The sequence below is a fragment of the Eumetopias jubatus genome, unplaced genomic scaffold (genome assembly GCF_037043125.1).
Source record: "Eumetopias jubatus isolate StellerSeaLion01/CBP00866 unplaced genomic scaffold, mEumJub1_p1.0 scaffold_3, whole genome shotgun sequence".
In the NCBI taxonomy this organism is placed as follows: domain Eukaryota; kingdom Metazoa; phylum Chordata; class Mammalia; order Carnivora; family Otariidae; genus Eumetopias; species Eumetopias jubatus.
The window spans coordinates 31,366,437-31,391,225 of record NW_028274809.1 but is presented as its reverse complement, the minus strand read 5'-3'; the positions used below and the strand labels follow the sequence as shown (position 1 = coordinate 31,391,225).

General features: G+C 38.8%; 1 protein-coding gene across 2 annotated transcripts in view; it reads left to right on the top strand.

Moving 5' to 3' along the window:
* The window catches only part of PARD3B (par-3 family cell polarity regulator beta), a 1,008,697-nt gene that overhangs the window by 391,598 nt on the left and 592,310 nt on the right, over nucleotides 1-24,789 (top strand). For both annotated transcript variants that reach the window (XM_028112243.2, XM_088021577.1), the window contains exon 3: nucleotides 15,993-16,164. In XM_028112243.2, the coding sequence (XP_027968044.2) occupies nucleotides 15,993-16,164 (172 nt within the window). The remainder of the gene's footprint in view (nucleotides 1-15,992; nucleotides 16,165-24,789) is intronic.

The following is a 24,789-nucleotide window of genomic DNA, read 5'->3' as shown; positions in this document are numbered from 1 at the left end:
GTAAATAGGATAACTTTCAATACATACGTGTTGGTGTGTGTTGATTTTTCTTGTTCAAAGTCTTTTCATATAGTCTTGAAGCCTTCAAACTATAATTTAGAGCAAGACAGCCTCTTTGGATTTATGGAGTCATTTTCCCTTTGGCTAAAACCCTCTATGGTCACAGACCACTAGATTTAAAAAGGCAGCTGAACCCGTCCAAAGACCAACATAAATTTTCAGAGGTAGAGAAAACGGTGCCTGCTTATTAAATTAGTGAGAATATAGTATTTGGCAGCTACAAATAAATGATGTTTTTCCCTTTTAAGTTAGAAGCAAGATGGTTAGAGACGTGTGATACTTGACTCACATTTGTCATGTTTAGCTACATTAGTTGAGAATAATTTGCATGTTACATCGTGCGTGCTTACTTTAGACTTCCGTTCGGTTTTGACTAGATAAATGGGTTCACCTTTGCCAAAAAGCTCCCAGTTATGAACACATTTAAAACAATTTTTCCCCAGCATACAGAGAATGAACATGAGCATTAAAAAAAAAAAAAAAGGTCATGTTGCCTCAGCAGACCCTTCTCCAGTACTCCAGTGTTTACCTGATGGGGTTTTCTAAGTGCATGTCAGGCATTCTTCATTGGGTGCCTACATCCATTTTCCATTTGTCCTTTTGTTTCATAGAAATTATTAATTTTAGTCCAATAAAAACAGGGCTTTTTCTTTTGGTGATTCATTATTGGAAACCATTTTCATGGACTTTGAGGGCTTTTAGAAGAAAACATGTTTATCCTTGACAGATCTTGGTATTTTTCCACATCTCACAGGAACCTTTCCAAGTCTTTTTTTTTCTATAAAAGCAAATAAATTATAAGAATGGAGACTTTCTAAGCTAAAGTTGATTAACAGGCTTTCTAGAGTAGTTTCTGAGACAATGCTGCACGGTGTTTCCAGTCATGAAACTTGTATGAAAAGCAATCACCTTCACTCCCATTTAATCCAAAGATGCTATTATGAAATGCAGTTTTTGATAACGTTTATATTTGAAGTTATGTTTTATTAATGGCCTATGTTATATTTCTATAGAAATGGGAATTACTTTTCCTAATCCTAATATCAATACCTCATGAGTAGAAACTAGGTACAAAATGTCAGATGGATGTTATGCTCTAATTAGTGTCTTCCCCCCTCCCATCAGCCAGTTTTTCTTTTAATTTTTCTTTTCATGCTTATCACCTGACATGGTGAAATACCTTCTAATGACATTATGTATCTTTTTATTTAATGACTCTGTGTGTGTGTGTATACTGTTGAAAATGTCTACATTTTTTTTGGATGTTAGTCTATTTAAGTGTTGCAAATCAAGTCTGTCTTATTCAAATATTCAGTCCAATAATGTTCCTGGCTAGGAGTTACTTGGTCTCCTTAAATTGACTTTGGCATTTCTAAATAAAGAATACTAGGGTATATTCTTACATCAAACACAATCTCTTGATACCAGATATTATTCAAGATACAAATTGAGTTGGTCTTAAAGGATAAATAGGACTTTTAATAATAATAATAATGATATTTATAGTAATAGCGATGGGTTAACATTAAAGGAGCACCTTTTTTGTGGTTAGGTACTCTTAAGTTTTATCTAATATAATACAACTCAAGAGGAAGGCTCAGAATAATGAGGAGGTATTGAAGTTTGGCTTCTAATTCTGGTTTTATCATTAAATCATTCCAGTTACAGGCCATGTAAGCCATCTAACCTCTCAGTGCCTCCAGTTTTGGAGATATTAATGGTTACTGCCTCTAGGAGTGGTATGAGAAAGAAATGAGATAATACAGTCTGATATTATGTGCTTGAACATGGTAAATGCTCAGTACATGTTAACCGCTATTCTTCTATTTATTATATAGATGAAGAAAATGATTAAGCTAAGTAACTTCCCTATGTTTAAGAAAGTGGTTTGAGGCTGATTTGAACTCTGGCTCCAGAAGCTAGGTTCAACTACCAAGGATTCTAGGAAAGGAAAGAGTAACTGCAGATGAGGAAGCTTGAGTGTTGTGTTGGCTGGAGTCGGGGGGGCGGGGGAGGGAATGAAGAGCATAGATGAGTGAATACAGAGACATGAGGCTGGATTTGGTCTCAGGCCACTTGCGGAAGGCCTTGTGAGGCCTTGGATAGAAACAGAGACAACCAGGAATCAAGGGAAAATAATTTGTTGTATAATTATTTTGCATTATTTATGTGTATTGAATAAATTTGATGTGTAACTGTATAAATTTAAGGTGTACAGTGTGTTACTTTGACACATTTATGTGTTGTAATATGATTACTGTTGTAGCAATATTTGTCGCATTACATAATTATAGTATTCTTTTGCATTTCAGTGAAAAAAAAAAAAAACAAACCCAGCATTTTCCTTTGATTTATGCTGTCTTCTAAACAGTACTATGATTTCAGTGAATAAATATGAGGTACAAGTTCAAATGGGAGGGTCCTCAAAGATTAGGGAATTTACAGAAGAGCTCTCACTAGACACCATGTAGGTGAAACTAGTTTTTAACCACAATGCAGGTTTCAAGCTCTGTAGTTCCACAAACTGTGCCTTCTCACTGCTGTGGATTGATTTGCCTCAAGGATTCTGATTCTAGCTAATAAAGTTCACCAGGACTATAAGCAGATGTAGAACATCTGCAAAGGGGACTAGACATTGAATATCTGCTAGCCAACATATCTTTTCCCTATTGAGAGATTGATGTGGGAAGTCAAGTCACAATCAGGTTACTTGGGGGACATGAAACCAGAATAAGTTCAGGAAGTCACATGATTCAAGCGGGTCAGCTTCATGGGCATCTGACCTGTACAGTTGCTCAGGGTCCCATGTTCATAAGCGCCCCATGTTTGGTTCAGTATTCTGCTGTCACCATCTTGCAGTTCTTAATATTTGAACAAGGGCTCTACAGTTTCATTTTGCACTGCACCTCAGAAGTTGTGTACCTGGGCCTAGATTAATGAGTTTAATGATACTACACTATAATCCCCGATGGGTCACCCATTTCACTGTTAATGGGGCTTCAGGTTTTTTCCTTAATGCAGTAGGTCTCTTCAACTGGATAAAACTTAAAATGGCTTGCTAGCATGATCACCTCTGACTCCATTTTCCTGACTTTTGTTACTGTCTTATTGGCATATCACTTCTTTTGCCTGCTTATATAGTTAATTAAATATCTCCCTGGGTGTATTTCTTTGAGTTGATTTTATGTATTTATAAACAGACCATTACATATTTATTTACTAGATTAGCTTTCTGAAAGAATTCATGTTTCCCAGTTCTTTAAGAAGTGCCCTATATGTTACTTACATATTGTGTATGAAATCAATGTCAATAACTCTGAAATTTACATGAAAGTACGATTCATTAGCAGTGCAGGTTGGACGATACAATATAAGCAGAATCATTTTGGTAAGATAGAGGAGTGTGGCTAGAAACCCAGTAGTCATTGGGACGGTAGGTTGGCTGAGAACCATGCTGTTAAGTAAATGAAAAGACTTAGGTAAGAGTTAAGGACACACATAGAGTTTTTAACCCATCACTCCCAGTAGTCGGGCCCTTTCTAGAGTTTTTAATCCTTGGCAATATGAGGAGCCAGGAGAGTTTACAGGAAAGAACAGACACGATTGATGACAGGATAGTAGGGGATATAGAAGAAACATTAAGATTCCCTCATTTTTTTTTTTTTGTCCCCCAGACAAGACCAACTTTTAGTGTTATTTTTTAAAGTCTTAAAGCACTTGAAAGTTTTTGAAACAAATTGTAGGAACATATTTTTTTCCATTTTAATAATGAATTGACTGTGGAATTTCAGCATAAAAAATTTGCAGAAAATAATGAGTTAGACACTTGGATTATGAAATCAGTGAAATATTAAAATTTTATTTTTTATTGCTTTATTGTAATAACTGTGTTCATCTGTATTTGTTTAGAATATGAATGTATGATTAAAAAACCAAATGCCTATCAATCAAAACATTTCCCACCTGCTCTCTCTTATGGGACTATCACAGTAGTAAATTAAATGAAACCAACATTGTTTTACTACTTGTCCATCATAAAGTATTACTGGTTCCAGGTGAATACCTATTTATAAGGGTCCTTTGAAGATTTAATAGAGGGTTTGAAATGAATGGAATACCATGCAATGAAAAATTTTACATCATAAACAAAAATGAGAGGTAAACTGTCAAACATTTTGCAAAGGTAGAAAAAACAATATACTTAAAATAAAAAGAGTTTATACATGCTGGTAAGAAACACTAAAAGCAAAATGGGACAGAAGGGTAAAGGGTATGAACGGACCATGCACTGAAGAAATAAAAATGGCTTATGGAATTATTTTCAATATCACTAGTAATCAAATAATTGACCTTTAAGAAAGAGAATATAATATTGTCTGCAAAATTAGCAATGATTGAAAAAATGATACTACTTTGCACAGATAACCTTCATTTTCATGTGTCCCAAATGGCAGAATGGCTAAATTATTTATGATATGACTAATTATGTTATGAAATATTATTCAGTCGTGAGTTTTCTCCATTTTTGCAGATTAAAATCAGAGAAAATTGCACATAAGAAAATCCTAAGTGTAAATATCAGAAACACCAGTGTTATGCAGTATGGTTCAAGTAATGTTGAGATATATATGTAGATCCATAAAAGAGAAGATTGGACCCAAAGCACCAACACTGTAACAGGAGTTTTCTGGGATTTTAGATGATCTTGTATGTCGTCTTTTCTCCTGCATGTCTTCAGAAATCTCTCTAGTGACATCCTTTTGAAGTTTGAAGTTTTCTCTTCCCATCAAACACACACACACACACACACACACACACACACACACACACACACATCAGAGGGAACTGCGGGAGATTGCGATCCCTACATATTCTTGCCTCCACACTTTATTACCTGAAAAACATAAAAACCTAAAGTAGCAAAGTGCAAAAGTGGCCACTGCATTTGAGAGTGTTAGTGTGAAGACTGACTTTTGAAACCCAAGATTGCTGATGGTTTTAACAACCTGGATTTTTGGGTCCAATCCTAATTTCAAAACTTGTGTTCCATTTTTTTTTTGCCATAAGTATGCTCAGTGTGTTTCATTTCTTGACTTAGAAATAAATCATAGTTTTTATGCCTACAGAATATATTTTAGATGGTTTAGGAAGAAGGCCTTTTGTGTGAAGTAGACAAATTTGTGGCAGACTCTCAAAGACCATCTTTCTACAATTAGAGGCAAGACCCAAAATGCAAGTACTCCCGAAAGAGGTAACACACCTCCTGTGACTGTGAGCAGGGAGCAAGGACCAAGGACCCCAGGCTTCTTGTCTTCAGGCCCCAATTAGCAAGGCATCATTCTATGTGAGTTTAATACACCCACAATCATAATTACAAATCTTGACATTTAGATGCTCCCAAAGTCAACACCCATCCCAGCAGGGTTAGCCACATTATCACTAGTTAAGGAGATATAGAGCAATTAGAAGCCAAAGGAAAAGGTTAGCTCTACCACACAGAGGGTAGGAGTTCAGCAGCTAAACCCACCTGCAATTGCAGTGTTAATTTTTTAAAATATCGGCTTCAAAGCCTTGTCACCCATGACAAGGAAGATCTGAGTCTAAATGGAATATTTAAGAGAAGTGCTTCCTCAGCCCTCAGTCAGGCTGCACACTGACCTTTGCATAGTCTCCACCAGTTGCTCAGCTGTCACAAAATGCTGGAGAAAGTGGAACATCATTGGACCTGTCAGGAGGTCAGTCAGCCAGTGCTCAGGCCAATTTGCTGAAGAGTCTGTTCCCTTACCAGTCCGATGAAATGTAGTACCCATTAATCACCAGCTAATTTTCAGGGAGTTGAAACTTCCTCGTATTTGTTGTCCACTCATCACTTTACCTGGCCTTGCGGGATCTTAGGCCTGGAACGTGAGGCAACCTCAGGGACACATGAAGCTGTGGAAACTTATGTTTTAGGCCAGCAGGGTGACAGGCAAGGGGACACCTGCCTCAGGCCAGCACTGCCCTATTTTAGTTAGAGGGCTTTGTGTGGTTTGCAACCCCCAAAGGTAGGGCACACTGCTCAAGTGCATGCAACAGACATTCTCTTTTTGAAACTCGTAATGAACTCATAAGACCTCATTGTTTTTTCTGTCAACCTATCAATTCTTTATCTGTCTTTAGAAGGTGGTGGCTTTGTCATTATTCTCTGCCTCTGCGGAGGCTTTTTATCTGAGAGCTGTTGAGTTGTCTTAAAAGCAGAAAGGTTTCTTTTTTTTTCTTTTACCAAATAGACTGTTCTATTTGTAGCCAAGTCTCATAAATTCAAATACTTGTCAAAATAAATGAATAGTATGTTTGTTATATTCATGACTTAAAATCACGTTTGATTGCTTACTCATTAATCCACGAAATTAAGCAACACACCCTGGATTGCAGTCATTAGTACAAATAAGTGGGGTTCTTCTAAGCGTCAGATGTAGTGGAGCGCATTGTACGGGTGTGTTTGTTTCGAAACTAAGTATGTTAATGCACAAATTAGTTTTATAATTTCAGAAGGTTTCTTCTGGAAGAAAACCAAGTACTTAACTGCAGTCCACCAGCAAACGGGGTTGAGATCATAATTAACTAAGTGGATTTTCATTGGAAAAATTATAAAATTGTAATTTTACATTGAGCCCAGAGGATGGGCAGGAGCTATTCTGTCCTCTCTAGGAGAATACATGGTAAGGGATGTTACTTTTATTCTTAATTGGATGGAAAAAATCAGGACTTGGGGAGATGGTGTCCACCTTAAAAGTGTAGACATCCACATAACAGAGGCTTTGCTTTTCCTCTGGGGTATAGCAGAGGACTTAAATCACTCATTTACCTTAACCCTTTCCCTGCGCCAAGTACCCACTAGGAGCTTGCAATATAAAGTCAGGTTGCACTTGAAGGGGCATCTGGCTGGCTCAGTCGGTACAGCATACAACTCTTGATCTCAGGGTCATGAGTTTGAGCCCCACATTGGGTGTAGAGATTACTTAAGATAAAATCTTTAAAAAGATAACAAAGTCAGGTTGTACTTGAATTCTCTCTGTAATGCAGGGCTAATACCGCTTTTCTCACAAGGTTTCTTATGAGTATGAAATAGAATATGTAAGCATTTACAACAGTGCCTGGCACATAATGAGGGCTGCGTAATTATTTGTTAAAAGCATTTTTTAGTCATGTGACTCATGGTTTCAAATAGCTTCCAGTTTTTTGTTTTGTTTTTTGTTTTAAGTAGCTTACAGTTATAGAGGCAAGTAAATCAAGATCTTTGGGCTACGTGACAGGTAATGATAGAGACATGGACAGTTTTGTGGGAACACCAGAGAGCCTGGTGGAAGACTTCATATGGGGGACTTGAACTACATTTTGGAAGCCATGATAATATATAATAAAGAATTTTAAGTTGGAGCAGGCCATGCCAGATGGTATGATGGAAAGCCCACTTCAGCAGTGGTGTTGGGGGTACCCGTCGGGGGGGCTGGACTGGAAGCCAGAAGCAAATTGAGGCCTTTGCCGTGGAGATGTGAGCACCTGGCCAGAGGCACTGAGGCATTTTGTTGTAATGGAGTAATCCCTGCAGAGAGAAAGCAACCTTAGATTCCAGTAAGTTACTGCCTTCATGGATGGCTGTGGTAGCGCTGGGCTTTGGCCAAGAAATTACCAAAGGAATGTTTCTGAGACAATTACAGCTTTGCTGTGGATAGAGAACAGAAACTGGAGGGAAGTAAGGAGAATAAAACTGAACCAGTGAAATAGTACTTATGTGAATCTTACGACATTGTCAACATATGTATGCTTTGTAATTTACAAACTATTTTTCCCTGTGCTATTTTATGTTTCATAGTGTCAGTTATACTCCCTTAAAAAAGAAAACTTCCAAAACTGCAGGCTGGATGTGTGTGATTTAGTTAAGAATAATTTGAAGAAAAAGCCATTTGTGTGTACATGTGTCCATGCATTTTAAAACATTACCTTCATTTCCGATAAGGTACACTCTCCCAAGACCTTTGAAGCCCTTGCAAATGGATAAAACCGAGGAATGTCCAGTGATAAATGGCAAGCAAAGCTACTCAGCAGATTGGCATCATTTCTAAGAATTTATCAGCTGGTTTAACCTTGAGGATCTTTCACTTTCTTGTGTGTCCACCATTTTTAATCTGTATAATTTAGAGACAGTGAAAATAGTATTACTAACAAACCAGATATATTGAGTTTTTATAATCTCTGACATTCGTGTTACCTCAGAATGCTTGAAACTTCTTCTAGCTTCTTTACCTGTATGCTTTTCCCACTGCTGCCCCCAAGGGCCCTTTTTAGGAGTAGGACTTGGTGGCTGCCACCTGGCCTCCCTGGGGCTCTTTGCCCTACCACTGCTATGGATGGTGAAGGGCATAGAGGAAAGTGTCTTCAGGCTTTCCTTGTGTATATTAGGTGTCAGTTGTGAAGGTTGTTTCATAAATGCTGAGCTGTGACTGCGAAGGAAAGTCAGGAATGCAACAAAAACAAACCCAAGATTCTCTCGAACATAAATCAGTCCCAGGAAACATATGATTCAGTATAAATGTGTTTAATGCATACCTGGCTTCTTAGTGAGTTACTGCATAATTAAAGGAGGTAAATGTACTTTTGGCCAAAATATTGGTGATTTTTAATAAGCGTATTTTTTTGTCATCACAGGCAATGTAGGCAGCTGTCTCTTTAAAAAGCGCTGAGAATAAATAGGGTTCTTAGTACAGTTGAATAAATTATGTTATTTTCTTTAGAATGAAGCTTAAAGCTGTAAAGTGTATAAAGGTCCCTATTATGGATTTTCAGTTTGGAGAGGAAATGAAAATTGGTTTAGCTCATTTACTGAATGTCGATCGAACTTTGTCAGAATCAGAGCTGTTACATACTTGCTCTGAGGATGCTGGATCTGATGCTTGCATCAGATGAAGATACTAACATGAGCATGCTAATTTTGAAAATCTGGATTAAATGCCTTTAGCTAGCTGTCAAAATCCTATGAAGGAAGATCACCTATTTTCAAACCTTTCTTTAAAGTGGCATAAAATTAACTCACATAGCCAATTGTTATTTAGTTACAAGCAGATGCATACATTTAAATGAAATTCTGCCGTGTTTCACTCTCTTCCCAAAGGTGATAATGTGTTTTCCTCTACTTGTGAAATTGTTGTAATTTCACAGTCTTACTTAGATTTAATTGTGTTTATTAAGATTTGAGACAAATGATTCCAATTTTGTAGGATCCTGGTTTTCTTCCTTTGTCTTTTAATTTTATTTGATAGTTGTTGGTAATATGGAATATGGATGAAACAGTAAAAATAGCAATATGTTGTTAAATTCAACAGTTTAACCCAAAGAACTCAATATGGAAAATAAGATTTTCTTAGTAGTACATTAGTTTACCTGACGTGTAATTAAAATAGAGCCACATATTTCTTACTGTAATTACTGATACAAAAAAATACACTTTTATAAATTGTATTCTATGAGCATTGGGATCATCCTTTTCTATTCTCTATGTAAGCTAAAGATAATGGCATCAGATTATAAAAATTCAGGCTATAAAACTGACAGAATGCTGTAGGTTGATAACAGAGCAAACCACATCATGAATATTGAAGGACTCTGCAATAAATGCACTTGGTGGCATTTATTATTAAAATATTTACTTGTCAGTGTAGAAACTGAAGTCATTGGTATATTGCTTCCAGTTATGGTGGAAATAGACAGCAGAACCCATGTATTGCTAGCTGGAAGAGCAGTACTGCACATCTAATGGGTTGTGTGTTCTTGTGTGATGAAGAGCAAGAAAAAAAACAAAAATTACCTATTTGATGTGTTTGATCTTGGTGCTTTCTCTGTTCCTCTGTCAATCCTGTGATGAAGAGATTAAAGAGAAGCAACAAAGTAAAAGCAGAATATGGATAAATAAGTCAAGTGGGATTTAGTCTGGAAGCCAGAGAATGTTAGCTATGGTAGGAAAAGGAATTAACATTTAACCTTCCATTGTGTATCAGGCTATGTGCTAAGCATTTAGGCATGTTAGGGATATTATCAGGGAAATTAACATTCTACCTCCACTTGACTCACCCCCCAGCACACGTGCACACACACACTCGCACGCACACACACACGTGCACACATGCAAACACACCTTTACTAGTGATATCATATAGTCTCGCTGTTTGAGTATAAAAACAGGCCTGAGTCTTTGAAGAGTTGTTGATGGTGTGAAATTGCAGAGAACACACGGCTCTTTTGAGCAAGTCTATTACTCAGGTTTCATGGATGTTGTAAATTATCCAAAGTTCTTCTATTTCTTTTCATCTTTTAATTTTTTGTTGTTGTTGACTTTTTCATTATTTTAACCTTTACAAGGTAAGTATGAGAAAAAGATGGAAATATTCTCTAATGTGAGGTTTATGGGTGATTTTTTTTCTAAGAGAATCCTAATTTCAGTTGTTCTTTCCATATGCCTTCAGGGGTGGGCAGAGGATACTTGCAGTTTCCAAAACCAGTGCCTAATCTTTGAATTGGGAACACCATCCACATGGACAACTGAGATCTAGTTATTGAACATAATTTGGACATGCTACATTAATGTGCTTCTTTTTCCATGTTTTCCTAAATTCTATTTAGAAGTTAAGTATGTTCCTGAGAATTATACTCTGCCTCGACCTCTCAAACAGAGGTATGAAACACATGGATAAACATTGTACCTCTTCCTGGTGCCTTGATTTTACTGGCAATTAAAGAGAAAATCTTTTTGTATTTAAACAAGCACAGAAAGCTGGTAGAATGCAAAATATAAGACATGAATTTGTAAAAGCTGAGCCCTTCAACTGTGAGCTTAGGGTATGCCAACTCAGGCTAGGCCCCCACTACCCTGGAGGTCTATTCACATTTGTTCTCAAGCTATGTTGGGGCACACATCTCCAAGCTTGACACCAGGTACATCCAAGTGGCGTCTTGGAGGAAAGTGGGCAAGGGAGTGCCTGGCGCCAGACTGCTAACCCTGCTCCCTCTCCATCTGCCACACACCTCTAGTGAGACACTTCTGCTCCTTCAGAGACCAAAGAAACAGATTCTCCCTTGCAAAACTGAGCCTGGAAAAGAAAGGAGAACACACATAATCTCTATTTTGGGAGCTTGATGTGGCAGAAGCAATTTCTCCCAGTGTTGAATAGAAAAATGAGGAATTTCTCCCCCATAACAAAACCAAAACAACAGCAATAATGATAATGACACTTGGAGGATCTTACAGGTATGTATTCGTTGTTTATACTCATTCATTTCTAAAAAAAAATTATAATTTGAATGTTTATTCTGAAAACACATGAAAAAATCCAGGGATCTTTTATCTTATTGCTATCTTAGATGTTAGTGTCTGTTCTTGCCTCATTTTACTCATTCCAACAAATATATGTTCAGGGCCTACTATGTATATGCACCATTCTAGGTGACGGGAATACAACAAAAAAGACAGAAATCACTGTTTTCTTGGAGCTTATATTCTAGTACTGTGAGAAGACCAGCAATAGCTAAGATGAACAAGAAAAGATGAAACACTGAGAGGGTGATAAATGCTACCAAGAAAAAGGAAGAGAGGGTAGGAAGTTGTAGTGATGTTGCAACACAGACGTGTGGTGTTTGAGTAAAGTTGGGAAGGATAGGGAAACAAGCCATGTGTGTGTCTGGGGGAAGACTGCTTCAGGGAGCGAAGGGACAGAGGGGACAGCAAATGCAAAGACACTGAGTCAAGAACAAAGAAGAAGAAATCATAGCTGGATAGAATCCAGACAGCAGGGGAGAATGTACTCAGAACGTGAGGTCAGAAGTTTCACAGGGAGCCCATGACCAGAGAGTCCATTGCAAGGACTTGAGCTTCACTGTAAGTGACACGGGAAGGCAACTGATCAGAGGAGAGACATGACCTGCCTTGCGTTTTAGTAGGGTCAGTCCGGCTGCTGTGTTGAGAATGAATTGAAAGGGGACATGGGTAGAAACAATGAGACCAGACAGGAAATTGTCGTCATAATCCACGGGAGAGACTGGGAGTGGGGTCCAAAGTGGTGAGAGTGGAGGGGTGAGAAGCAGTTAAACTCTGACTATATTTCGAGATTGGTTGACAAATTGGTTGTGTGGGGGGTGTATGAGAGACAGAGGGAGGAAGGGAAGGAAGGAAAAAGGCATCAAGGATTAATAGGAGGCTTTTATCCTGAGCAGTTGGAAGAATGGGGTGCCGTTAATTGGGATGTAAAAAGATTATGGAAAGAGCTTTGGAAGGTCAGTTTTTCAGTTTTGACATGTTACTTTAGACAGTGGACCATATGATCCTGGAGTTCAAGAAGCAGCTCTGGGTTGAAGGTTTCAGTTTGGAAGTTATCAGCATATACTTACATGTATGCCATGAGACAGATGAGGTGTCCAAAAAAAATTTAGACATATTTCACATTTTTAGAGACGAGGAGGATAAGTAAAAGGAAATTTAATGGAGGGCCCAGAGAATTGAAGATGTCCGGGAAGGCAAGTGAAGAAAATAATTTAAGGAAGAGGGTAGTGATCAACCGTGTCCTTAAATCAAGCCAGAAAAGTGGCTTGGGATTTAGCTACCTGAAGATTTGTTTTTGACCTTGATAAGAACTGTTTCCATGGGGTGGAGGGGCGAGAGCCTGACTAGTGTGGTCTCAGCAAAGAATGGGAGGAGAGAGACTGGAAATTTGCTCTGTGGACAGCTCTTTCAGATTTTGCTTTCAAGGAAAGTTGAGAAATGGGTATGGTATCTGTAGGGGTCCTGAGAAGGTTGTTTGTTTCTATTTTTGTTTTGAGTGGGAGAATGAATAGCATATTTGTGGACTAACCTTCCTGTGTCTCTTTGGGGATAAGATGCCTACATACTGACAGAGATCTGTGCAGACAGAAGTTTTGATTGGGAATAATGGCTGTGTGAAAAGAACTTGAATTATGGGGTCTTTGGGAAATGTCGGTGTTGCACTGGGTGACGTGAGAATACTGACATTATGGAAGGAGAACAGAAGGGTCACCAGAAGATGGATAAAGCAGCAGAGGAGGAAGGCATCCAAATGAAATATTGCTTGTTTGCATTTTGCATAGCATTTAGGTCAGTATAGGCCCTACCATGTCAGTGAAAAATCTTCCGTATGCCTTAGAAGTTTAGTCTAGGTGAAACCTTAACAACAGAAAACTTTCTATAGAATTCCTTCTTTCATGTCCATCTCATTTCTGTGGGAAAGGTAATTTGTAATGGGTGTAAGGTCAGGGAGGAGAGGCCATTTTCCTGCACTGGACGCTTTGGAAATCAGCATGCCTTCTATTGAGGGACTAGAACAGTGGTTTATGTTAATTAATGCATCTCTGTAACACTGTCTGCTGGGAACTCTGTTACCCAGGAATGTAGATGTTCTGATGAGTCAAGTAATCTAGCTAATAAGCACCTGCAACGTGTACAGCTAAATAAATTGTCGATGTTGAAGCGAGGGTAAGTTCTGTGCATGTTGTGGATGTTGAGGTGAAGAGCCCATGGTGAGTCACTCAGCAGCCAGCACCAATGGACCCAATGACTCCATTTGGGCACCACAGATTCAGGAACTGAACCTCTTCTTTCCAGGAATAGAGACCCGTTCGTTCATTCATTCATTCATCCACACATCCAGAGTAGACTCTCTGGTGATAATTCCTGTCAGTTATGGGATTGGGAGACAGACCGTGAGATTTGGGGCTGCTCCAGTTCATCTTATCATCATCTTTGTGAAGAGTCATGTAATGCCTTTTCTGTGTCTACCGTGTTCATTAGGACATAACATCCTAATGGGAAAACCACATATATTTGACAACGTAGCCTCTCTTTTTACAGTTTTCATTTTAGAAAACAGTCACACTGTGGTCTGAAACCCTGGGTGGGAAATTTAAAAAGACTAGATTCTTGTACCCATTACTATTTAGTATATCCCTTTGGGAAACAAAAATCTCTGAACTGTTGTGTTCTCTCATTTGATAAATAGGCGTACCATTGTTATTACATATGCTATAAACTTGTGTAGATATGAAGGTATGGAAAACAGTAAAGTATCTTAAGGAGGAAGGGTTATATAATAAACATAGGTAATGATTTATGAGTTTTCAGTTTTAAGATTCTGTATTATACTCTAGATTGCTATTCTATTATTTTTTTCTCTTTTCCCCAGTATTTAAGGCACAGTACATATATTAGCAGTTAAGGATGTAGCAAGAGGAAAAGTAAGGTACTAGTCTTAACTTACACAAAAGTGTTCGTAGAACCAGTATAATAAGCCACTTTGCCTCGCCAATTGGCAATTAAAATAAATGTTACTAAGATGTGTTAGAATTCACCAATATGCAAAACTGAAATTATAATTATGTCACGAAAATAGTGATGAAAATAACACTTCCAGCACATTTTAAAAATTGATTTTATTTTCCTTTTCAAGATTCAAAGTGTTAAGCTCTTCACTCTGACCAGATGATTAGAAAGATACAGAACTACTGATTATTTTTATACTAGAATAATCTTTCATTATTAATCTATTTAAGTCTTCTCTCAAATCAGTTCATCAGTGCTGCCAATTAAAAATAGAAAATGTATGTGCTCAATTTCAAGAATTAAAAATAATGCCTTGGGAGTAGCATTTCTTTCCTGTGGTAAGAGGATTGTTGGATTTTCCAATTAAAGAAGTCTCCATACTGGAAATGCGTAGTCAGTTATGAAAATTATTTTTGAATAGTCAATTTGCATATCCCTAATTGTATTCATTTCTTTTGAAAGACTGAACTTGGAATTTATGATGTTTTGATTGATTACTCCTGCATTTGTGTTATTAATACTATTGCTAACAAGATTCCCCTATGAATGGGCCTTTGAGTGCCTTTCCTGAATAAATGTTTGAATCATAAGTAGGTTTGTTTTATTTAATGAATGAAAAATATCTAAAGATTTCCTAGCAGGTTTCAGATTTGCACACACTGTCCTTTGTTGGGTTGACAGTCGCATCCCTGCGCTGCCTACTACACACACACTTGGACTTTTCCACATCACCTGATGAGCAGCATGCGAAGTCGTTCTATGGTGGTGCTGTCTGCCGGCCAAAAACACAGTTTCATCAGGACTGTCCTCGCTGTTCGTACAGCAATGTTTGTGCAATGAATATTTTATTGTATCTTGCCCTTTATGAAAAATGACTTGGAAATGGACAATTAAATGTTTTTATATTAAGGACAAGAAACAGTTCTCATACAAAACAAAATTGAGATGAAGATGGGAATAATTTGTTTAAAAGTGCTGATGTGTAGTCTCATTGGACTTGACATTCATTGGACTTAAACCAGTCAACATAGTGTCATGAATGAAGAGAACAAAATTAAAGGGATATATAAAAAGGGGATATCTGTGTGTACAAAGTGAACACATTGTATGGAAATATGCACATATATTGTGATTGTGTCTAAAAGGACAGCTGTAATTGTGGATTTTATAAAATCTTAGCTCTCTGAGACTGGAATGGCCTCTTTTACCCTGTAGATCTGTTGTTCAGCTTTTGCATATTCAACTTTTGTTTCTGGAAACCCTCTTAAAAAAATACTGAAGTCCTTTTTGGCATATTGGAAAAGGTGGCATGGGGAAGGGGCAGCCATTTCCTTCCTTCGAGACAGCCAAAATAGGTTCTTTATTTCAAGAATAGATAAAACATTAAGGAAATCCTGCCACTGTCCTTACAGACATAATATTGCATTGAGAGTTGTGGTACAGTAACGTCCAAGTTACAAGTTTTCAGAGGCCACTTTCCTTAAAATCAAAGAAAGATCACAATCAGCTAGATACAGTGTTGTGTGATATGCATGCCATTCATAGTAATTAGTGTTGTTGGATTTGTTCATAGCTGATTGCTGTGTTTGATGAACAAGAACCACTTCACAAGATTGAGAGCCCCAGTGGAAACCCTGCAGGTCGGCAGAGCCCAGATGCCTTTGAGACGGAGGTGGCTGCCCAGTTGGCTGCATTTAAACCAATTGGTGGGGAAGTTGAAGTAACCCCTTCTGCTCTGAAATTAGGTATGTGTATTTTCACTGGTATGCTCTTCACCTGGTTGAAATGCATCATCTTGCTGATTATGAGTTGCTTCTACTATATGACTTAGCCTCTTAGTGTCTTTCTTTAAAAATCTGGTTTGTCTTTTCTTTAAATTATTTTTACATAGCTCTTTGTAGCTGCGGATGCTCAAACAAGGTGATATGGTTTTTTCTTGAATGGTGGGTGGATCTGAATTGCTTGCTCCTGCAGTATCCTATGGGACAGGCTGGTCTGTAAGTGATGGGGTTCATCTATAGCCTATGAGGGTCACTTAAAAAATGTCTCTGAAAAGGGTCATCTGGCAAAAGCTAACAGTTACCAAGGAATTCAGACTAGGAATAGAGGTCACTTTCTGTTTCAGCCACCTTCTTTTTCTCCTCAAACGATGTATCTCAGACTTTGGGGAAAACATCTTGAAGATAGTCTCTTAATTCTCTCCTACTGATTTATTCCAGCAAGAACCACCTACCCAGTAATTTTGTTCAGAGTTCTTCATTTTTGTTTTGAAGGCATTGGGAGAAAAATAAACATTCTTCTCAAGTTTCAGTGAATTTACATCTCCAAGAGCAATGTCAGTTTTCGGTGATGCCTCTTAGAGATAAATTTAGGTCAGTTTAACAGCGCGAAGCTTTTGAAAAAGCCACTAACATTTTGGTACTTAAAAAGAAATTTTCATTCCTTTTGAATGTTTGCATATGTTTTGAGACTGCTCTGGGCACGTGTTATATAGGTTAATTATCCAGGTAGAAGAACAGAGGCTTTTACTACTCTGCAAGGGGACTCCTTCCTTTGCAAAGCAAAGTATATGCTTAAAATCATAGTCCTGCAGAGTACTGGGTTTTCCCATCTGAAACAAAATGTTTACTGGAAAGTGTATTTTACATACCACAATACTGAATATCCGTATTTGGTACTAATTTTCTGGAAAGCATCTGTGGTGCCGCTTTTATAATAAACCAAGTGGAAATTTATGACCTCTGATCTTCATGATGCTCCTCTATCCCTTGGAAACCCAGCTAGTGACGTGGTGTGCTGGAATGCGGACAACCCAGGGCTCCGTGGCAGCCTCGCTCCATCCACAGCAGAGGTTTGTGGCTTCAGCAACCTCACCGCCCTATCATTCATTTGCATAATGGATGCCTTTTTAGCCATTATGCAAATGGTATGGGAGGGAAATTAGGCAATAAGGGAAGACGAAAGGAGAAAATTGCTCTTGCTTGTTTTGATATTCTATTTATAAGCAAGCACTGTGTGGTCTTCAAACGGCTGAACCTTAGAGTACCCTGTGCTGGGGAATTTGTTTCTGTCTTCTCTTAGGAGTTTTCTCAGGGGGAAAAAAAAAAGTTTGTTTTTCTTAAGCTTTCTCAGCTTCTTTTGTTGAACTGTCTAAGCAATATAATGTTGAAATCAGGAAGAACGGTAAGCTGAGGTTCTTTTTCTTTGAAAGTGAATTTTTTCCTTTAGTACTAATTTTTGGTGAGAGAGGGAGAATCTTTATTAAGTGGGGCCTATATGCCAGGCACTGAGCTCAGAACAGTGCACCAAGTGTTCTAAATCTTTGCTTATGACAGCTCATTTTTTTTTAAGGATTTTTTTTAAAGATTTTTTTTTTTTTCCAGACAGAGAGCGCATGTCCATGAGTGGGGAGAGGGTCAGAGGGAGAAGCAGACTCCCCGCTGAGCAGGGAGCCCTATGTGGGACTCTGTCCCAGGACCCCAGGATCATGACCTGAGCCAAAGGCAGACACTTAACTGACTGAGCCACCCAGACGTCTCATGACAACTCATCTAAGCCTCACGATACTTAGCTGGGTTCTGTTATTCCCCTCATTTAAGAGGTGAGGACACAGGCACATAGTACTGAAGTAATTTATCCCAAATCACATAGCGATTAGATGGCAAAGCCAGGATTTGAACCCTTCCTGGCTCCAGTGTCAGGAACCATTTTCCTGTGCTGTCTCTCATATGCTAGTAGTAAAAGAATACATTGATATGCTTTTTCTGGGGTGTACTTTGTGAATAGGTATCTAAACCCTGAAAAGTGCTCACCTTCCCAGCTTCGGATCCATTTCACGTAGTAGTGTGGATGATATGATGAGATTAGCTAACCTTCCTCACTGGGTGGTCAGTGTTGCCTTCCAACCATGGGGTCTGAAGCCCCGGCCTCACCTCCACTTCCAACCCCTCTCCTGACGGCCAGCCTCACGTCCTTCCGCCTTCATGCACCCCACCATTACAGCGGGACAGAGCTTGCTCATCACTCAGTCACAGAGGCCTCAAGCTGACCTCTTTCTTCCCAGGGCCTGCTTTCTCCAATCCCAGCTTCTGCCGGAGCTGCCTTTCTAAATCACAAATCTGATTATATAACTCCCTGCGTAACAACTTCCAGTGGCTTCCTAGTGCGCGAAGAGCCATGTCCAAACTCATTAGCAGACTGATGCAGATGGTTCCTCGGAATTAGCAGGAGGAATCTGGGCAGGGATGAATGATGAAAAAAAAGTCATCCCTTATCCTCCCTCATGGGTCCAGCAGATTGAGCACTTTTCATTCCTGGAACTTTGAAAGCAAAGAAGGGAAAAACATTTATCAAGTTTCTCAGAGAAACTAGAGAAGGAAGCAACCCAGCCTGCTTTGGTGTCTGACTACTCTGTTTTCCTTTCCTTTTGTTGCCCTCAGGTCAGGGTGTGGTCGCAGATGGGGCAGATATGCCAGGGATATGCCTGGCAGCAGACGCAATGCTCATGGCTGCTGGGGGGAATGTGACCTGGTCGTGCTGTCAAGCCCACCCTGAGATCCTGCTTGATGAAGGGGCGTGGGTGGCTAGAGGGGGAGTAGCATTTGTGTCCCAGTGATTCACCATAACGGGGTGCATATAAAACGCCGAGCCCCAGCCCTTCACCTCAGCTCCCCACTCAGCTCCCAGAGGCCATTGGAACTGGTTCTACTTCTCCTGGGGCTCATTTGCATAGGCTGGTATAGCAGACACAAGGCTTATTCTCACGGATTGTCAAATTCTTAAGCCCCATTCAAGAAGATGGGGAATTTAATCGTTATCAACTCACACGCTTATATCTCTGATCAAGATACCATTTAACAAATAATAGGAATCAACACATTTTTATGATTGGGTCATATTAATCACCAAAAATTTGTATTGTATTGATATCTGAAATAAAAATATGCCCGATATTCAGTATAATTTTTATATCATTGTCCAACACAAGATGATGATTAACGATACTCTGTTAAAAGCCAACAACATTCCCCATATGCATACAGAGCTCAGCCCCTCCTTTTCTTTTTCTTCCAAGATGAAATACTTACGCCCAGAATATGCCAGAAGTTCATATTTACAGGTTCTTCACAAGCTACCTACTTCCTGTCTGCCCACCTTTATTGCTGGCCCCTCTTCCACAGTTCTGTTAACCTGCAGGCACCCAGGAACCACTTGCCATTCCTCAAATCTGATGTCTTTCAGGCCTCTGTAGAGGTGCTAGCCTCTTCACCTTGATCCTGCCTTTGCCTCTTTTCTACTTGGTGAACTTGTCTGCACTTTTTAAATTCAAACCCAAATATGACTGTGTTTGTAAAGCCTTGTGCACACCTTCAAGATGGTACAATAGGTATACAATAAATACATTTCTTAATACTTCATTCAGTAATGATGAGTTACAAAGATGAATTGAAGAAATCTTCTACTGACCTAAAAGATTTCAGTCATATACCCTATAAGCTAATGGGGTATATATTTTTATTTATAGGGGGAGTTTCAAATCAATTGGGCATCTACAAAATTCCAACTTCATTCATCTAAATTATTTCTTGCCATTTATTTTCCCAGTGGATTTTCTTTTCCTTTTCTTTTTTCTTTTTTTAAAGATTGTATTTATTTATTTGAGAGAGAGAGCGCGTGCACGAGCTGGGGGAGGGGCAGAAGGAAAGGGAGAGGCAGACTCCCTGCTCTGCAGGGAGCCCGACGAGGGGCTGGATCCCAGGATCCTGAGAATATGACCCGAGCCAAAGGCAGATGCTTAACCGACTGAGCCACCCAGGCCACCCCCATCCCGCACCCCCATTAGATTTTCTAATGTAATGCTAAATGTCTAAGTCCTGATGCAGAATGATTTGCTAGTTTGGGCTAACACTTTAAGATTCTGTTTCTGAAATTGGCCAGTGCTTCCTACTGTATAGCCTAGAGATTGCTAACCTAAAAATCTATTTAAAAGAAGAGACTTGCTGTAGAACAAATGCCAGGGAGAATGGCAAAGACTCATATTCACAGAGTCCACTTGAACTTTAAAGTCAACCAGTTCAGGGATTTTTCCAAGTCTTTGGAGCCCCGCAGTACTTCTGAACATGGTTTGGGATTTCAACAACTATGTGATTGTAGTTAATTAACAAATGACGTTTATTGAGCATTTAAGTTTTAGACGCTCTTCTAATTTATTCATGTTCACTCTTTGTACAGGTAAGGTGGATTATGCTAGTAGGGAAGGAAGGAATACAGAAGGCTGTTGAGTAGGCAACAGAGAATCCTGATGCCTTTTAGAAGTCCTGTAGTGAAGAGACCCACTTCCCCTCAAGAATTCATAGTGCCCCTGACAACACCTTTTGTAAAGTGCTGGTTCTGGAAATAGAATAGGATTTCATAATTAGCAGTTCTCTAGACAATTGACATTATTTTACAAATAAGCAAAAGTGTGCTCTGATGTCAAATAACTGGTTGGGTAAAGAACTAGAGTTGGACCCTATGTCTTTTGGCTTCCAGTGCAGCGCTCTTTCAACTACATGGCATTTTGGGGATTAATTGAAGATTTCAATTACCATGTCTTTTAATACTATATGTGATAAGATACCACCTCATGTCCTTTTGGAATCGAGATAGAGTGTAAATTAATAAATAGATACTAGGAAGAGCTGTAAGTCAGAAGCTAATAAGGGAGTAAAGACCAGAAAATTAGATGGAGAAAATTTCCTTTAAATCTTTCTGTAGGGGCACCTGGGTGGCTCAGTCGTTAAGCGTCTGCCTTCGGCTCAGGTCATGATCCCAGGGTCCTGGGATCAAGCCCCGCATCAGGCTCCCTGCTCAGTGGGAAGCCTGCTTCTCCCTCTCCCACTCCCCCTGCTTGTGTTCCCTTTCTCGCTGTCTCTCTCTCTCTGTCAAATAAATAAAAATCTTAAAAAAATAAAATAACAAAATAAATCTTTCTGTAAGTTTAAAAAAAAAAAAAAGAATTTACTTCGTCTCCTCACCCCTTGTAGGTTTGCACACACCTGCATGTGTATGTGTTTGGGGGAAAACTGCACCAAAACCAATATGCTAATGGGGTATGGAGGTGATTTTTTTTTCCGTATTGCAGATACTGTTGTATTCTTTTTAACATTTCAAGTATCTGCACGTAGGGCTTTCTGTACATCAGACAAATCAGGACAATTAGCTTGCAATTAAGAAGAGTAAGGGTGTTTTAGCCTTCTCGTCAGTGGTTCCTGTGCTGCCTTTAGATCTGTGGTACCTGACCTTCTACTCTTGCACAGAAGACGTCATGAGATCATGGCCCCAAGCTTGGCCCATCCTTGTACCTTGGGAACCAGTGGTGCGGAGCTGGTCCCAGACCTACAGTATTTGATCTAGCTGTGTGCCCAGGTAAATCATTTAATCTATATCAGGACCACATCTTTCAAACAAAATACATCAGGACACATTTGTCATTCCCACAGAAGTGAATATTTGAGTTGAGACCATCTGGGTCATTTAGTTACATGTCATTACCATGTCTCCTTGCCCCACGGTTTTCTCATCTGTAAAATATCCCTTGCTCGCCCTAATGGGCTATGATTGTTTTAGGAGAATTTCATTCGTACCGCGCTGAATTTGAATCTGACTCCGTGCGCCTGCCAATTTCTGTCCCATGGCCCCAGTTAATTAGTAGTTTTATTTGGGATCTTTTGATAATTTTTTTTTCAGTACTTCTTGACAGAAACTTGCTATTTTGGGTTCAAGCTTACGTGAGAAAATATTTTCTTTAGTTATAATTATTTTAGGGATGTAATTTAAACAGTGTGTCAGGAAAAAACGTATTTCGGACTTGGTTGTTGCCAATCTTGTGATCTGTATTACCCAGATATAAAGCAATCTGATTAAAGTTTGGAGTTGAAATAGCATTAGCTTTATTCTCCTCATGTGTGTTAAACTTTGAAGATGAGCATACTTTCTATTTGAAAGTGATCCTTGTTTCTGAGACTTGAAAGCTGAAAGGTGCCTCAGATGCTTTATTGTTTCCTGTGTGTTTGTGCTTCAAAACTGAAATGGAAATTATGATTGTGTGTTTGTTATAATATAATTATTTTTCAAAACACTGAGTTCCCTTGTCTTTACTTTCAGTAGTTCTCAGGAAAAAAAAATTACATAGCCATAGATTAGTGTTGGAAATTGTGACCGTTTTCTATCTAATTTTGACTAATTTACTGCATAAGGGAAACATATGGGAACATTTGTCTGAATTTTCAAGGAAACCAAATCCCTTTATGGCACTGATCTTCAGGAAAAAATAAAGAAGGGGGAAGTTTATTCCTTTAATTAGGCTGCAGTGTGTAAGTAGCTGCTGTACCCATAATGTGAGTTTAAGTATTGGCATCTGACCCTAGACAAACACAGTCACACCACACACATAGCAGAACTAAAGCTCAGGGCTGGGCTGGGCTTCTGCCGGAGCCTTTGAATTTAGACTACAAAGCACACAAGCATGTTGTGGGTTCCTCTTTGCAGGAAGCTCTCCGTTGTGGGCTGTGAAACCAGAGTTGAAATTACCAGGCAACTGAGGTCATTTGCTTGGATGAATCCATAAGTCATAATTTGGTCATTCAGTTTCATCTTATTTGTTTCCTGTTGGGGCTGATTATTCAAAAGTTAACAGCTATAGAATAGCTTTTCTTTCCTTACTTTTTTCTTCCCTGTGAGGCTGGTATTTTCTTCTCATGCAGGCTTAGATGAATGATGCTGTAATTAGCTATGGTAACCTTGCCAGGCCATCATCAATCAGTCACAGCCATAGAGTCAACAAAGTGTGCATGCTTTCTGGAACGACAGTGACTAAATCAGGATGAAGGAGGTCACGGCATTTCTAACCCATTTCTGGCATCATTCTTCTTTTCCTGATGTTTTGGTTTTTATTTTAGTTTGTTTTCACTGTAGGTGAAAGTTGCTGGGGGTGGGGGGAGTCAGATTATATATTGAATATTTTAAAAATGTTTTGATACTCCAGAAAGGGCCCGAGGTACTTGGTTGAATGAAAAAATAAAACCAATACCTAAAGACAAGCAACTCCTGAACAAATGTTAAAAGGTAATTACCACACAGGAGTCATTTTTGTTTGTGTTAGTGAAGTACAGATGTGAGTAATAGTTCAAATAAGAACTTTCCAGCATACTTGGCATTACCTTTTGTAAGTAATTGCAGATGAATGGTGTATACAGGCATACTTCATAGACAGGCAATCAGTTTATAACATTTTATGAAAATAACAGATTTGCTTGAAAATATTCCATGTTCTTATAAATGTCTTTTAAGTGAGATATTGTTTATTAAGTTATAGAATGTTAAACAAGAAAAAACATTACCATCAGCCTAACAGAACTACTATTTTCATTTTTCTGTTTTCTGTCGAGTTTGTCTTTGTATTTTGTCTTAATTACTACCTGCTTCAGTTCTCCTTTGTCCCTTCAGTTTTGTGTGCTATATCCAATGGCTAAATTTAGGACTTAAATTGGTACTAAGGTGGTTGTACTCTATGGAAAAAAAATATTAAAGGGGATTTGCATTTAGCCATTCATCCAAAAATGTAAGATAGTATATAAAAAAACAAGCTTTCACTCTTGTTCTTTTCCAGCTATAAATTTCTAAGTTGATTATATGACCTCAAAAAAAGCAAAAAACAAAAAAACGCCAAGTTCACCGTCTCCCCTTTGGCCTCTTGCCGACGCTGGACCCACACTGAGACAGAGTCTGCAGATCCTCTCATAAACAAACGGAATGAAAGGTCACCTTCCTACTGCTCGCTTGATATTAGACCCCTGGGTTTTCAGGCCTCTTTTGCACACTGCTTTTAGTAGTAAGTCCAGTGAGGCCATGTTGGCAAAGGCCTACTCCCTGAGTGGTGAAAATATTTTCAGTCATACTGTCATATTCAACTTTTTATAATTCCTTGGGCCACTGATAAAATCATTTGCAGTTTGTTCTTTTAATAAAAGAAGGGGAAGACCACCCCCCACCCCTCCAACACACACACACACACACACACACACACACACACACACACACACACACACACCCTTAGTCTCTTCTTACTCCTTTCCCAGCCACCATTACAACCCCCATCTTCCTTTTTTATAACCCCTCTTTTCTAGGACAGCCAAGTAGCACCAGACAGAATGGTCCTCCATTCTCTGGAGAGAGGTTCTGCTTTTGAGAGCCTTCTAGGGTTTCACATGCCTTTTTCAAAAGGCTTTCAAATTAATTATCTGTATTAAGCATTCTTAACAATAGGACTCAGATTTTTAAATATATAAGTCTTTGTGACCATAGATTACATTTCTCATAAATTTCTAATC